At 34.9% G+C, this 16,421-nt stretch overlaps 2 protein-coding genes across 7 annotated transcripts in view; one reads left to right on the forward strand and one right to left on the reverse strand.

The window, feature by feature from the left end:
- Nucleotides 1–870: 870 nt before the first annotated feature.
- On the reverse strand, nt 871–13,593 carry LOC145680745 (uncharacterized). Its single transcript, XM_081751713.1, has 2 exons — nt 13,289–13,593; nt 871–2,654 (listed from the first exon to the last, which is right to left on the reverse strand). Exons 1-2 carry the CDS (start codon nt 13,486–13,488, stop codon nt 2,411–2,413), a joined length of 444 nt encoding a protein of 147 aa, XP_081607839.1. The 5' UTR covers nt 13,489–13,593; the 3' UTR covers nt 871–2,410.
- Nucleotides 13,594–13,750: 157 nt separating this feature from the next.
- Nucleotides 13,751–16,421, forward strand: part of LOC145680743 (uncharacterized) — a 488,043-nt gene continuing 485,372 nt past the window's right edge. For 2 of the 6 annotated variants that reach the window (XM_081751705.1, XM_081751706.1), the window contains exon 1: nt 13,751–13,855. In XM_081751705.1, coding sequence (XP_081607831.1) covers nt 13,805–13,855 — 51 coding nt within the window. In that variant the 5' untranslated portion in view covers nt 13,751–13,804. The remainder of the gene's footprint in view (nt 13,856–16,421) is intronic. The other 4 variants (XM_081751707.1, XM_081751708.1, XM_081751709.1 and 1 more) reach the window with 3 other exon arrangements.

Here is a 16,421-nt window from a genome sequence, read left to right on the forward strand (position 1 = left end):
GGTGCATAAATTTAAAACGAGACAAAAACTGCCCTGTCTCTCCTCCTAAAAAAAAAAGTGATTATCTGACATTTATAAACAAGAAATTTATTAAATTAATAAATTCAACAACAATAACTATAATAACTATTCCTGGTATACCCGCACCTAACCTTCCCAAATGCGCTTCAGTATAGGACTGAAAGTATCTTGCTTTGTATTTGTAGACTGTAAGACGCTTGCAATTCTTTTACAGGACTTCCTTATACGTAGTTAGTATAATGTCGTCATCCAAATTCACCTCTGATGATGGACTGAAATGTATGAAGATACAGTCAATTGACAGCTACAGACACAATAAAATATTTAAACTGGGCGACAATGAAAACAGGGGAAATAATGTGTATATTGTAATAGAGTTAAGTGTAAAATTAGAAGTCAAAAACGTAAGTGCTTTACATTTTTCATTTCGGAAGCAACTAGCAGATCAAAATTACATTAAAGCACAAAGGCCAGTGGAATTTGACAACATACTAAAATTCTTTATCACTAAACATATTTTGAGTGGGATAGACGCATTCAAAATATTACCATACTTATTTGCAGTGGAACTATTTAGCCGGTTCACACCGGTTTGCTAGAACCGGTTGCTAAAATATTTCGAGTTCGCAGAACCGTTTGTTATACCCAGACATAACAGTAAATTTTATCCAGTTATATCCAGGAACAAGTAAGTTTTAGTTTGTTTAGCTTTGTTCTTAGAAATTCTTAAAGCTACAGGATTAAACATATGATCTCTCAGAATAAGGTGTAAGCGTGTATTTCTTAATCTCAAATGGTTAGATATCAAGAATGAGAACTGGGATCACATGAGTATAGTGGTGAGGGTTATTTATATTTGAAACGCGTACATACCATTATCAACAATTGTTAATCAATTGCTAGATTAATAGCTTTGCAATACTTTTCGATAAACATCTATTTTGGGTAATTCATTTCCAAGATATTCGCAGTGCTACCTAATTTCGTCACAACACTTTGTATTAGAATGCTGTGTAAGTCTGTACTTGTCACTTGTAGTATCCAGTAAAAATTTGCTTTTGTCTACCTTGTATGGTTTGTTTCCTAAGAGGGAGAAAGAGATACTTATCTTTCTACCTATCCATCTACTATCTCTCTCTTTCTTCATTATGTATATAACCGGTTGTTAAAAAATTAGAATAACACCACTGCTTATTTGTGTTCCAAGCGATCATGGTTTAACTCCCGGTAATTGTACAGGCATATTCTTTGTTATTGTAAGATTATTTCAGTATTCTATTATAACATATCGTTCACCTCAATGAGGCTTTCCTTTAAACCTGTGAAGAAAGTAACTTGTAGTTTTACTGTCTTGCTTTGCTACTGCTTAAATGTCAAACTCAATACTGTAATTTGTTAGAGTTTGAATTTTATATCATTTGTCAGAGTTTCAATGCATACTTTCATAATTGTCAATAATCACTATTTTAATATTAACTATTGTAACTTTCTTCATGTGACTATTACCTTGTAATCCATTCGAATATTAAATATTGCTGTTTATGACAAGTTGAGACCCAAATCTATTTACATTAATTAACTAATAATAACCATTTACGTATCCACATTGATTTGAATATTCGCACAAGTACCTTTTCAAGGATTATATGACACATGCATTAGGGAATCTTACCTTACGAATTCTTGTATATGTGCTAAAGTATTACAAAGAAAATGGTTTTAAAACTCTTGTAAGTTGAACTAACTTTTAACAATTTTTTAAAATACAAGCTTGATCAATTATAGTATACATGAGAACGCCGTGATCTGCGTTTCTTCTGTGTTCTATTACCACTTCTACATGAAATACCATAAATTTTCTACGTAGTGCAATAGTAAGAATTATCCATGTGCAGAAGACATGCGATATGCGTTAAATCCCCCCCCCCCACACACACACATAGTCATAGATAAAGTACAAGGGCACTACACATGCAGATATAAAGTACAGGTACGTTCTTTTTTATTTTCGTATCAGTCGATAAGTAAATCAAAGTCGCTTTGTTACCCCCTTGTTAAGTTCGTAGATACTCAATGAATAATCCCTAAAAGTATGAGCGTCCAGCTCCTTCGGGAACTGACGCGGCTTTACGTATACTATATCCTTCTGTTTAATGAAATTTATGTAAAAAATATCAAGTTTAATTGGTCTCATAAATATTACATACATACATACAACCTACTATGTTGACACTTATTTTCTGAAGTTTTCATGCAGTTCTTTGGCATGTATAACAGTTACATTTTTTCAGAAGAAAAAGCGAGAAACAAGCTCTGTATTTGTATCCCTCACAGATCATATCCTCTTCCATCCAGATGGAGCTGCTATTTTCAAGTTCAGTTATCTCTCTTAATAGGTGTCCTCTCCATGCATTTTGTATTTTAAAAACCAAGGGAAAAACCAATTTCGTATATCCCACGAGTGGCAATTAACACAGTAGCGTGTGCGTGGATTAGGAAAATTTACTCCGATGCACATTCCGACAGTCAGCGACATCCACATCATTAGGAGAAGGACCAGAAGAAAGGAAGCCCAGATAAGGGCATTTCTACCCCTGCCGTTAAACCATCCACTAGTATCACTAACTTCTTCACTGCAAGAAAGAAAGAAAGAAAAAATGAATGAATTATGATATAATTTTAGATATTTCTTTTTTAATACGATGCTATAGAAAAGCACGAATGCCATTTATGTTGGATGTTGTCTATAGAAGCAATGTAGAAATTAGGTTGTTGATATTGATAAAGGGGGATAAAATGAGTCGTAACAGGACACAGAAGTATAAAGGTGTATAAATTCAAAGTTAGACAATGACGCCCTGTTAACCCTTCTAAAGAAACACATACACGAATATAGTTATCTGGCAACAGTGATGAACAAGAAATTTATTAAATCAATAAATTCAATAACAATAACTAAAGTACTTATTGCCGGAGATACCCGCACCTAACTTTCCCCAATGTGTTTCAGTGTAGGATTGAAAGTATTTTACATTATATATGTGGAATGTAAGACGTTTGCACATTTATACAGGATTTCATTATACGTACTTAGTATAATGTCGTCATCCAAATTTATCTCTGATGATGAAGTGAAAGTTATGAAGATACGGCCAAATGACAGACATAGGCGCAATAAAACAGTTAAACTGGGCGATGGCGAAAGCAGGGGAAATAATACTATATATATTGTGGTAGAGGTGAGAGTAAAACCAAAAGCCAAAAATGTTAAGTACTTTTCATCTTTCAACCCGGAATACAGCTAGCAAACCAAAATTACATTAGGGCCGCGGTAGCTCAGTGGTAGAGCGTTCACGTCTGGTGCGTGGGGTCCTTGGTTCGATCCCAGCTCGTGGCAATTGAGATTTGTGATGGAAAAACACCGTGTGCATGGGTTTTCTCGGAGTTCTTCCGTTTCCTCTCACTTTTTCATTCCACCGTCTCCTTTAGCCTGCAAGGCATAAATATGGGACATACAACAGAAAAATTTCATTTCATTTTTTCAAAATTGCATTAAAGTACAAAAACCAGTAGAATTCCACGATATACTAAAGCTTTTTTTTATCAACAAACATACGTAGTTTGGGGGGGGTAACAATACATCCCTGGCAGGTATACTTCAGCATGTTTCATTGAGGGGGATCAAAATGCAATACTGGGGAAAATCCTGCGCATCCCTCCCTTCCGGTACTTCGCACAATGTATACATGTGTCAATCGACAATAGATGACAGTTACCACTAGCTTTCTACAGTTTTTGACCGACAATAGTCACAATAGTTCAGTCAAATCAAGAGGTCTATGTCTATACTTTATTGAAATTTAAATTGAATAATTAATTACAGTGTTATTATCTACGGGTGTATTTTTACGATGTTCTGTTACATTTATTAAGTTTACATATTGGAAGCATTTTGCTGTCAAGGGACGTATGCGAATCGTGACAGCTAGATATTTATGAAAATTGGTACTCTGACTAATTGTGGATCGCTAATCTTCGTGGTGATGATCACTCGGTGCGGAAATGCATTGTTTACCCGCTACGTATAAAACATATACCAAACAGTGATCGGATGAGGTTGTACCGAATTATATCCTAAAAACGTCCGAAAAAGGCAGAAAATGAAAATTGTATGCAGGTAACCTGACACCTATGGTAGGGGGACACGTGACCAAGAACACGACAGTAGAGTCACAAGCAGTGTTCCCATCCAACACAGACTTATAGTTTTTCAAATAGAACATATACCGTTCTATGTCATTAAAACAAACGTCAAAGAAAACAAGAGAGCGATGGGTCACCAGTTTTGTCAAAGAAGGGAGATATGAGGCTCTAAAGTTGAAAAATCTTGGGGTCCGTACAGAGAAACGAACAAATGTACAACAACAACAAGACTGCAGAAGGAGCAAATGTACAGTAGGGAGTAAACCACTGTATATACAGGATCCAGTGACTAAACGGGTTGATGCTTCATATCGAGTGTGTGTCTAGAGCGAAAAAAGTTCATATTTTGCCATACTATATATGTTTTTCTGTTGTGTCTATTGGTGTATTATGTTAAAATATTCTCCGCCTCTATATTACTGTTAACCTGAATGCAGGTGTTTTGTTTTCATTGCTTTACATGTTAACGTTTCGTATACTCTTGACTGATAGCTATCACAGGTCATTAATTTTTGCGAATCGATTTCGACGCACTTTCTTGTCATAGGTTTGTTACGTTTCGTGCCACAGCTTTTCTGTAATCTTTTCAGGCACTTGCCGTCGTTTCTGTGGTTTGGATGAAATGACGGATTTTATGCAGTGTTCCAACCTTAAGACAGTTCGTTTTGTAGCTCCCGGAAATGCTCGAAATATTGAGTCCTCACAAACGCCATTGGAATTGCTGCGCTACAGTAAGACATCTTGTTCACATTTCCGTATTGTCTCACATGAGACTTCTACTTTCTACAACTACTCTAACATATGATCTTTCGTGGGTGAATCCTGTATCAAGCCTGTTAGTCACTGGGTGCTATGCATGCTGTGGTTTACCCCTTATGAACATTTGTTCTTTCTGTAGTACCGGTATTTTTGTTGTTGTACATTTGTTGGTTTCTCTGTAAGGACCCCATAATTTCTCAACTTTAGAGCCTCGTATCTCCCTTGTTTGACAAGACTGATAACCCATCGTTTGTTTATTTTAGGGTATTTCACGTTTTATGCCAATTGGCTTAATGCAATAAAATGGTATATGTTCTATTTGAAAATCTAGAAATTTGTGTGGTGGTGGCAACACTGCTTGTATGACAATACTGCCGTGTTCTTGGTCACGTGTCCCTATACCATAGGTATCAGGTTACCTGCACACAATTTCCATTTTTTGCCTTTTTTTCGGCATTTTTAGGGTGTAACTCTGCACAGTCTCACCCGGTCACTGCGTGGTATATGTATTATACAGTAGCAGGTAAACAAGGCATTTCCGCACCGAGTGACTATCACCACGATGATTAGCGACCGACAATTAGTCGGGGTACCAATTTTCATAAATATCTAGCTGTCATGATTCGCATACGTCCCTTGTGAGATTAGAGGATCATAATTTCAACAACTAAAAATTGTACTCCTAAAATGATAATTTCACAATATAAGAATACTACAAAATGAAAATATGAAACAAACCAATGTTTATTAAGCAGTTAGAAATATAATAAAGCAATGTGTGTTTCAGCATAACTCTGAAACACCTGTTTTTTTTTGTTTTTTTTTTTTTTAAGTTTAACGTTCCACGATTATGCACCGTGGCTGAGGTAGACTGTAATGATGAGATGGATGTTAACAGTGGACTGACGACAGTAAGAGGAAGCGAGAGAACCCGGAGAAAACCCATGCACACGGTGTTTGTCCACCATAAAGCTCACTTCGCGGAGATGGGATCGAACCAGGAACACCACGACCTGAAGCAATTTCAACCAAACCTGGTACACACATGATTTACAATTTGGACACAAATACGAGTAAGACACCCTACCATTACTACGGTGGTGAAGAGGGGATAACATAAAAATAATCGAAATGGGGAATCAAGATGGCCACCAGACAGATAAGTGTGTGAGCGTAACGCTCTCTTTTTCAATTTTCCATTGTTAATCAATTTTATCTTTAGACAATTGTAACGGTTTGATACAATCTTTAAGTTAGCACAACAGAACTATGTCCGGCGCCACTACTCCCATTGTGGGGTGACCAATTGCTAATATGCACTGCAAATAGTAGGATACGAATTATTTTAAAGGACATTAGATTTTTTTTTTTTTTTTTTTGTGCAGCAAGTGGTTATTTGTAGCCGTAGTATAATAACGTGGAGATTCACGACAAATCTTCAAAATAAAGAAAACCTATAATATGGTGGCTTAGATATTCTCAATCTGTGCGTGATTTAATTTGAATTGATATAGTACTTCCACTCCTAAAGTTTTTGGTGTAATGACAATAATAAAGTAATCCTGCTTTGTATTTAAATTATTTGTAATGATAGAACATTACAAATGACTTTTAATGTATTTTAAACTAGGAGAATATGTCTTATTAACACGTTACTTTTATATTCTGTAAGTGTTTTACTTATTCCGCCCTTTTCTTTTCACTATTCTACTAAATTTATTTTAGTTGATAGTAAGAAACTGCAATATGAAAGGATTCCCTGAAGCTTTCAATACGGTTCGGAGAGGGATATCGAGATATGACGTTACGTTAAAACACGTGTTTCTGTTGCCGTGACGTAAGCAGCTAATTTTTGCATTGTTTAAAGCGTTCTCCGTTTCGAAGAAATAGTTTCTGAGATTTTTGGTATATAGTATATATAAGACTAGTTTTACATAATGGTCTCTTTAAAAGTACCATTGGTCAGAAAGGAAATGTCTATTGTAACAGCGTGTAGGTCTAAGTTTCTGCATCTTCAAATAGTGGCATACGCAATGGAGATTCGGGGTTTTAACCTCTTTAAGCAAGATACAGTGAAACCTCTGAATAAAGACACCAGTGGGACATGAATTTTTGCCCGTTACTGAGAGGTGTCCGTTACAGAGAGGTTATTGTATGCAGTAATATACAGTAAATACATTATGTATGTGCGTAAAAACTTAAAATTCAATATAAAAATACTCTATTTAGTACGTATTTGAATTACTGAGAGGGATGAAGGAGAATTCATTTCTGTTAAATAATATTATTACTGGGGAATGTGTTAATATATTCGTATACTGCAAACGGCTAGACTCTTTTGCTTAGCGAAGAAGGCATGCTTTTTCCTCTACAAGGGTACTAAAACTCATTATCAAGTGTCCTCTGAGAATCCTGAGTACGGTTGCGGAAGAAACATGTGTGTGTTTGTGTACTGGATCTTCGTTAGCGGAATGGATGAAAAGGCAAGTTATTGGGAGTGCACATGTTTGTTGACCCAGCCCCAAACACAAAGAATAGCCTCTTAGAGAAAGTGAGAAAGGAAGCTGGGAAAACTCCAACCCAGACTTATTCCAGTAGCATTATAAGTAAAAGAAAAATATCACTTTTCCAAAAAAGTAAGAGAGGAAATATTGCTCGTTGAAAAAGTTATTGTAAATCAATGTTTGTTTTATTATCTATGAAATTGTCGGGAAAGATGCAAGACCCAGAGGAAAAAAGGACTAAATTTGTTAGGGAAGGGAAGATTTTTCGCATAGAATTCTTGGTCATATGACTAACTCTGCATGAGTGTTATTGCTTATTGAAGATTTTCTAGGGTTTCCATCAGAAATCAGTTTATTGCGGGCAGAAAAAAAAAAAAAAAAGAATTTCAAGTTCAGCTTGAAGGTGTTTTGTTTGATGGTTCACCAGGTCTAGACTCATGATAGACACTTGCAGGGAAAAGATTTGTCTGTCTACTGTAATATATCGCAGAACCAAGAATAATTCCTGTCCGTTATGAAGAGGTTATTGCAGTGTTGGGTAAGTTACTTGTAAAAATGTAACGCGTTACAAGTTACTTTACTTGCCCTCCAAAAGTAACTGTTACCCTACTTCGAAAGTAACGCGTTACTTTTTGGTCCAAAACTTTGAATATGTGAAAAAAAATCGTATTATTTCGATTTTCGGTACTAATACTGCTACCACGATAATAATAATAATAATAATAATAATAATAATAATAATAATAATAATAATAATAATAATAATAATAATAATAATAATAATAATAATAATTGCTATTATTATTATTATTATTATTATTATTATTATTATTATTATTATTATTATTATTATTATTATTATTATTATTATTATTATTATTATTATTATTGCATGTTCTGAATCTCTTTATGTAGATACAAGAACAAATTCTTACTTGACACCTATATGAACATTTTCATATAATGTAACACTGACTAAAATGTCATACTGCGTTACTCGAGTTCGAGCAAGTTTTGTTTGAAAATCGACTCAACTCGAAACAGACATCTTTGAGCTCGACTCGAGAACTCAACTCAAAAAATTTCCTCCAAGTCGACTCAAATTTGGGTCGAGTTTCGAGTCGAATCGAGTCAAATCCCGTGTGTAGTTTCAAGTACTCTCTTCAAGTATCCTATATAGACGATATGATTATTATCAATGATACTATTACAACTTACTATTATTTATTTATTTATTTATTTACTTATTATAACAAAACTGTGTATAAACACGAAATATTCGGGTTCGAGCAAAACATTGTTAAAAGTTATAGAGCGCTGACCACATAGTTCAAAACTGCTCGGCCCGGGTTTAGGATTGTGAACGACTCGAGCAGCTCGGCTCACAACTCATTCACTATCGAGCCGAATCGAGACGTGAGCCGAGCCAACAGCTCACCCAACCGAGCCGGCTAGGGCCCTCGCTCAGTTGAGCTAAACTGAACAGATAGTTAATCCCAACCAACCCGGCTCGAGCCGATGGTTCACTCCAAGCGAGCCGACTCGAGCCATCGGCTCAATTGAGCGAGCCGAACTGAGCTCGTTATAAAAATCTCTTATGGTCTAGTTATCAAGACGAGACGAGATGCCAGCCGTGTCCCCTCTCGTGAGCAACACTAAAAGTATTCATATTACTGTTTACATTTCTCATGGCTTTCGCTTCCCAGTATAATCAGGCCATGATTTCAAAACGAGTTAAAACGAGCTGAACGAGCGACCAATTTATGAAACTCGATTCGACTCGAAACTCGACGTCATAAGCAGTGAATCGGCTCGGAACTCGACTCGAGAAAATTACCTTTGACTTGACTCGAAACTCGATTTGAATTCGAGTCGAGTCGAGTTTTAGCTCGACTCGTGCCCATCCCTATGCGTTAGAAAAAATGGCTGCTTATTATTATTCTGTTAAACTAATTATATAATAATAACAATGTTGTTATGTAAAATGAAATATTCAGAATATAGAGAAGCATTACACTACAACTAATAAAATAACACGTGAACTGTGGACGAATCAACACTTGCCAGTAACTCTAAAATCGATACATGCTTTTTAAAGCTAGTTGTTCCAAACTCTATAATCAACGGGACTCTAGGATACGCAAACTGATCTGAAAGAACACCAATATTACACACCATCAACAAACTATTTTCTAGTGATAAAGTAGGTCTGCTCATCAAAACAGTTTATTCATATTAACCCCATTATCGTTAATTATGGCACCCTAGTTGCTTTAAATACTTTCCGCCGGGGCACTTCAGACACTTTACTTTTAAATTCTGTACACCACCATCCTCACCTTAAAAAAATGTTCTTTCAAATGTTCGAACGGTAAAAAAATTTCGTTCTCCATCTTAAAAAAAAAAAAAAAAAAAAAAACAATAAAAGTAAAATAGACTACCGGTATCATTGCATTCGTAGTTCACTCACTGAATGTATTGATTTGGAGCTGTAAATATCTTTGACAAAATCTTCCAGGTGCTTGCAATCAGTACATGTGATTTCCCTGAAGTTGTCCTCATCTTCCAAAAACAGCAAGTGGCACAATGATCTTATATGTTTTTATGTGTGTCGGTGACTGTCGGTCATTGACATACGTAGTTCATGCTCCATTGTTCCATTTTGAAAAATCCACTTATAGGAAAGAAACATTTGTTTCCTGTGGTTATCTATCCGAAAAGTAACGCGAAAAAAGTAACGCAAACTAGTTACGTTAGTTAAAATTTTGTAACGCGTTACTGTTACAGTTACTTTGGGAAACGTAACGCGTTATTGGAAACGTTACTTTGGGAAAAATGTAACGCGTTACTAGGAAACGTTACTTGAAAAGTAATGCGTTACTTCCGTTACGTTACTTCCCAATACTGGGTTATTGAAACGTTTGGGGAAGAAAAGGACTGTCCGCGTCCGTATCTGTGTGTCCGTAAAAGGGAGGGTTTTGTTCCGTAAAAAAAACATATTTTTGCCGGAACGAAAAAAATGTCCGTATTATACCTATAGAGGTGTCCGTTAAGGGAGGTTTCACTGTATTACGAAAAAAATATAAAAATGCCATAACACCTAAAATTATTTTAACTATTAAGATATGTATACAAACAACTAAAATTATCGGGGCTGCTACTGGCTACACACATTTTCGTTTTCGACATCCATCTCATTGTTGTTCCTATTACGCTATATATGCAACCCACTGCACAGTACTGTCTCGCTGGCTGTCTATACGAACGGCGTTTGCATCCTTCCTTTGTGTTCTCCCATCTTCGTGCATTGAGGTGGATCTGCCTCTCCTTCGCATACGGGTGACGTATTCACCCAAAGCAACAACACGTATTTTCTGCTTTTGTTTCTTCTTTCTTCCTGCTTCTTGTTCATTTCCGTAACACATTGTGATGATGTTGTTCCCGTGATTAGTCCATTTCCGGACATTCTGCTTTCTTCGCATGGACCTGTTCTACCCCATTGCCTTGCGTCGATTATGGGTAGCATTTCATGCATTTAACCTTTTCCAATATCTCTTCCCGTTCTCGCTATATTCCACATAAACTAATTTTGACCCCATTTTTATGCCCCTATTTGACCCTTTCAATGCACTTCTTGGCCGATATTTAAAAAAAAAAGTACGTGTCGCTTCTTTTTCAATGTTCTCTATGTCTGTGCAATCTTATCACAATCGTGTGTTACACCTGGGTACCCTGCCTTATTAGTAGTTCCATGCCCAAGCCCATTCAAGTGGTTCTCAAAAGTAAAGACAACATGACTCCATACTAATTTATGCATTTTTTATTGTTGGTGATACGTTAATAATTGCTGTTCACATGACTTTTCTGTATTTATTTTACTTTTGTTATGAGGTCCGAAGTGTTTTGCGGCGGGTGTAAGAGAAACTAAGAGACTGAAATACTCTAGCTCTCCTGCCTACTGGTATGAGACTGTGTCCAAGCGGAGTTGTACTGTGTCATCGTGTTTAAAACATTTACTTCTAAGACCTCTAACACACAGAATCCCTAATTTTGATATAAATATCAAATATTCAATAATTGATTCAAATATTCAATATATATCAATAATTTTGATATAATCATATTTAACTGTTGTCTTATTTTATTGAGATTTCAATATAAAGGATGCTGCATGCTTTTTTTTTTTAAAGAAAATATTAAGTACCTTGTGTTACACCTAGAGTTCTAGCCCATTCTCTGGTTTAATCTTTGACATTCGTCTTCCAATTCTCTTCGTCCTCTCTTTATCTGTAATTTCCGCTTTCATCTAATTTCAATTTCAAGTTTTAAAGGAAAATGGTTGTCATTTCTTTTTGGATTTATTTCAGTAAAATACAGTAAAACTGCCTTCCTTCATTAAAGGGAAATTTATCTTGAACGAAAATATTTCATAGTTCCTTGAATTTAGGGATGAAAAACATATTAAATTTCCTTCATGAAACGGAAGTTGTGTTACGCTGATAATGGAAATCAAAATAAGCCTTTCAATAGGAAGTTTAAAGTTCCAGAAATCATCGTTCAGAAATTTTAAAACACTCTGTGAGATGTCAAATATACTATACACCAAGTTGTCTGCGAAAGGGTCTTCGTTCTTTGTTACCTTACTGCACATATTTAATTTTTAGTCGGCCGAGCCCGTTCCACCGTGTAAGAATTGTTCAACGAAATGCAATTTTCATACAGTAATTACGAAATTGATCTAATATTCTTAGTATAGTTTCTCAGGCTAAAATGTTTATGGAAAGTCGAGCAGACAAGCAGTAATGTGCACAAACAACCATTTTTGACTATTGGAATGAAAAAAGAAAACATGTATGTTTTCCTCTGTTTATTTTAAATTTGACGTCTATTATTAATTGATAATATAAAAAATACTGTAATTGAATAAAGTACGTACATTTTAGTTTTAATCTTATTATACCCACTATTAACATGTCCGTGCTGTAAGTTTTATAGTATGTCTACCTTCATTAACAGGAAACCCACCTTTAGTAGATTTTTTTGCTAGTCCCGTTTAATACCGCTTAAGACAGGTTTTACTGTATCTTTTTGGAAAGCTGAAACCTTGTGTGTGTTTCTTTAACAAAGTTATGTTTCAATACACACAGTGTGTATGATAACCAAAAGTTATTATCTTGGTATAAGTAATATTATATATTGAATCTCTATCTCAAATTAGAATTCAATATATTTTAAAACATTTGCTCATATTAGTTTTCTTTAAAACGTTTGCAAGTATGACAAGTGATAAAAATATCATTTGCCCTCATGTCTCCGTGTGCAAATCCATATTACCGCCATTCCATTATCTTTAACCAAAATTACCAACGAGGTGAATTTTTAACAAACATAATTTTAACATATTAAAAAAAATCTATCTGAGACGAGACCGACACTTTCGAGACTGGATTTTCTCTTGAGTAAGTCTCAAGACATCGTCCCGGTCTCGTCTTCAACTACAAGCGTTTATTTGTAGTAGCAAGTCTCGTTTTTTTTTCTCGAATTTTGAGCACGAGACTTCCTTATTTCTATGTACTTGCATTCCCGAATAGTGAAATTTCAGTTACTAGGTCTCACAGCACGTTTGATTATGGTGCATCCAATCTTGTGTTTGATATAGGTGTACTGTATAAATCTTCAGAAAATATGTAACATCATATAATCATATACATGTTAAACATTACATTTTTATGCATGTAATTAACAAAAGATTCAAGTAAATCAAAGGTACGTAGCTGTTAAAAAGTGCAGTTTATAAATACCTTCCTATGGTTCCACCTGGAGCACACTTTGCAGCTAGACATTTCAGCCGGCTGACTTCGTTTTCGAGCTCCTCTCCTCTGGCAAGAAAATGCATAACCTGCTGCCGCACAAGTTCTGTCAGTTTATTTTTTGGAAGTCGAGTTTCGTGGCTTAATCTTTCTTTGCCGCGACTAGTGCTTTTATGTTTTTCACTAGCCATATTTAAACACACAATTTTCACCGGCCGAATCCATTTCCTAGACAACCAATGACAACTGTCATTATCAGTAATAATTAAATAGTTGTCGTCAAGTTTCAACAAAATGTTTATTTTTTTCTTTTTATCTTTCAAAAATGTGCTTATCTTTTTTTTTCCTTGTTGTTGCGAATAGTATTATCAATTGCCAACAGGTGGCAGTAGTTGTCTGTAGGTGGAACGTTTGAGTAACTTGAAAACATTTAAGTAGTTTTAGTTCAATGTGTGAGTGCTCAAGTTGATTGTTTTTGTGCGTGGGAATTTTGTTTCGTAAAAAAGAATGCCGGAAGAAGATAATAGAACTATGGCGTTAAAAGTTTTAAAATTCAAGGTAGGAACAGCTTCTGTACCCCCATTTTATTTTATGAAAGTGGTGACACTATATTAGGGAAAATAAACGCAATGTATTTCAAGTGATGACATAGAAGAAAAAAATCACAATATTAATTTATTAAAATTCAGCGGCTATATGCTAATATAAACTTATTAAGCGGTTTCCCAAATGTCATCAATAAGATTTTTTTTTTTTATTTTTTAAGTTTACCTACTACACAGACGTATTATATGTTATTTAATATATTATCGATTTTTGGAGCAAGTTTCCAAATAAGGATTTATTTATATATATATTTAAAATAAAAACGACAAATTCTGATAGAGTAGCGAAAATTTCCAGATTTTATCTCCGGAGTTGGTCGTTAGACACTTTCTTTTACGGATATAATAACTCTGTGGATTACCCAATTTTTTTGTCGATTTTTTAAAAGAAAGAAATTATGAACAATACAACAATTCTATACAGCAAATCGTTTTAATACTTACAGAAAAGAATACTGTTAAAATTAACTGATTATTCTTATAAAGATCTTTAGTCTAGGGCTTTACCCAGAAATTTACAACATTTTGTAGTCTATAATTCCTTTATGAAACAATTAAACCCTTTTATTTTATTGACATCGCTTACTTGCCCATACCTGAACAAACGTTGATGGCATAATCTTCTTCTTCTTCTTCTTCTTCTTCTTATTATTATTATTATTATTATTATTATTATTATTATTATTATTATTATTATTATTATTATTATTATTATTATTATTATTATTATTATTATTATTAGAATTATTATTATTATTATTATTATTTCATTAACAAACAGCAAGTGTTGTGGGTTTTGTTTTTGAAAGATAAAATTCATCGGTAAAGAACTAAAGAAAATCAAGTAATTAAGATTCAAATCTAATTTTGCATGTAAACTCAAGTTTGCGCCTATATATATCTTTCTTTTCTTCCTTTCTTTCTTTTTCAAGTACCACAATGGAGAGAAGAATAAGCTTATATTGCGAATGAAGCTGAGGAGAACATGACCATTAAAAGTCGTGTTCGGTGCACAAGAAAATCAAGTAATTTTGTCATTTTAGACATATTTCTTCAAGATCTCAGTCTGAAATTCGTTTCAGAGCTTAAAAGATTCCTGTCTTGAAATTTTAAGTAACTCATATAATGTAACCATGAGTGTTAACTTTTGCACGTACTTAAGCTCACCTACAAACTTTGTTTCTTGTTGCGCACAACTTGGTAACTGGAGTTGATTCCTTTGTGCTCTAAACGCACCAAATTGTACTTGTGCTAAACCACAAATCGAGGGACCAGTGATGTGGACACAATAAAATATTTTGATTGATTAATTGAAGTTTATCGCCTTTTTTTTTTTTCAGAACCATGGCTACCCAAGACGAAACTCTCTATTGTTTCAAGTGAGATCGGAACATTTAATCGAGTTTGTATCCGAAGCAAATATCTCTCTCTCGGAGATCAAACTAAGAATCACACACACATTTTGCAAACAAAGAAACATAAATTAAAATTATAATTTGTTCATGGTATTCTTAGACTCGTATTCATTATTTGTAAGTTATTATGAATGTAAAAGTTGAGTTGAATTTCAGTTTAGCGTCCCTTTCAGCAGCGAGGCTATGTGAGAAGTGGACCTACTGATTAACGTGGAATCCGAACCACACGAGCTCCCGCCGGGAATCGAACCCGGGTCTTCCGCGCCAAGGGCGCGTACGCTAACCGCTTAGCCACGGAGGAGCTCTGAATGTAAAAGTTGTTCTATTGGTTGTCAATAAGATAAATCAATATATTTAAATTTAGGTACAGTTTTTCCTTCATTTTACTGAAAACCTAAAATAAGTAAGCTCCTAATAGTCTGTGAGAACGCTTTTAATCGTGTCAAACAACTATTTTTGTTGTCTAAATTTATTTTAAATCAAATAAATTTGCATCAAAGTTGTGTCTGACAAATTTTCGAGCCGTGCATGGATAGCATCAAATAAATCGATTCCATTCAGCTGTTGCTTCGCATGGCTGAAATTTTGGGTTTGATTTTGAAAACGTTGGAGTCGAAGCAACAGTTGGTTCCATCATGGCTAAAGGGTTAGGGGTACGGAAAAACTAGGTTCGATTCTGTGTGTGGAGTTCATATGTAGATCCCACATTAAACTGTAGGTCCATATCTCGTATACTCTTAATGCTGGAAAGTACACTAAACCAGAACAATCAATCAACCAAGTATCTAAGAAATAAAACACAAAATTATCATCTAAAAAGGAAGCCAAGTTTATTACGACAGTTTAAGATCTGGTTTTGCTGAAGTACGAAAATATGCCTGAATATGTACTTTTGCAGTGAGGAGCTTCCATTTGGGTAAATGGTTAGTATACACGTCTTCGGCACGGGAGACTCGAGTTCGATTCCCGTTGTGAGCTCATGTGGTTCGGATCCTACACTAATCTGTAGGTTCACGTCTCATATAGCCTCACTTGTCCAAGGGATATTAACTCTAATGCAATCCAAATTCACTTCTGAAGTACTTTTTTTTTTTGCTTCGCTTT

Source organism: Thermobia domestica, chromosome 3 (assembly GCF_964235325.1).
Source record: "Thermobia domestica chromosome 3, izTheDome1.hap1.1, whole genome shotgun sequence".
NCBI lineage: Eukaryota > Metazoa > Arthropoda > Insecta > Zygentoma > Lepismatidae > Thermobia > Thermobia domestica.

Coding starts and splice junctions, on each gene's coding strand:
- LOC145680745 (XM_081751713.1), bottom strand. CDS start 13,488: ATGGCTAGTGAAAAACATAAAAGCACTAGTCGCGGCAAAGAAAGATTA. Junction 2,655..13,288: donor CCAGGTGGAACCATAGGAAG/GTATTTATAAAC, acceptor TCTTTCTTGCAG/TGAAGAAGTTAGTGATACTA.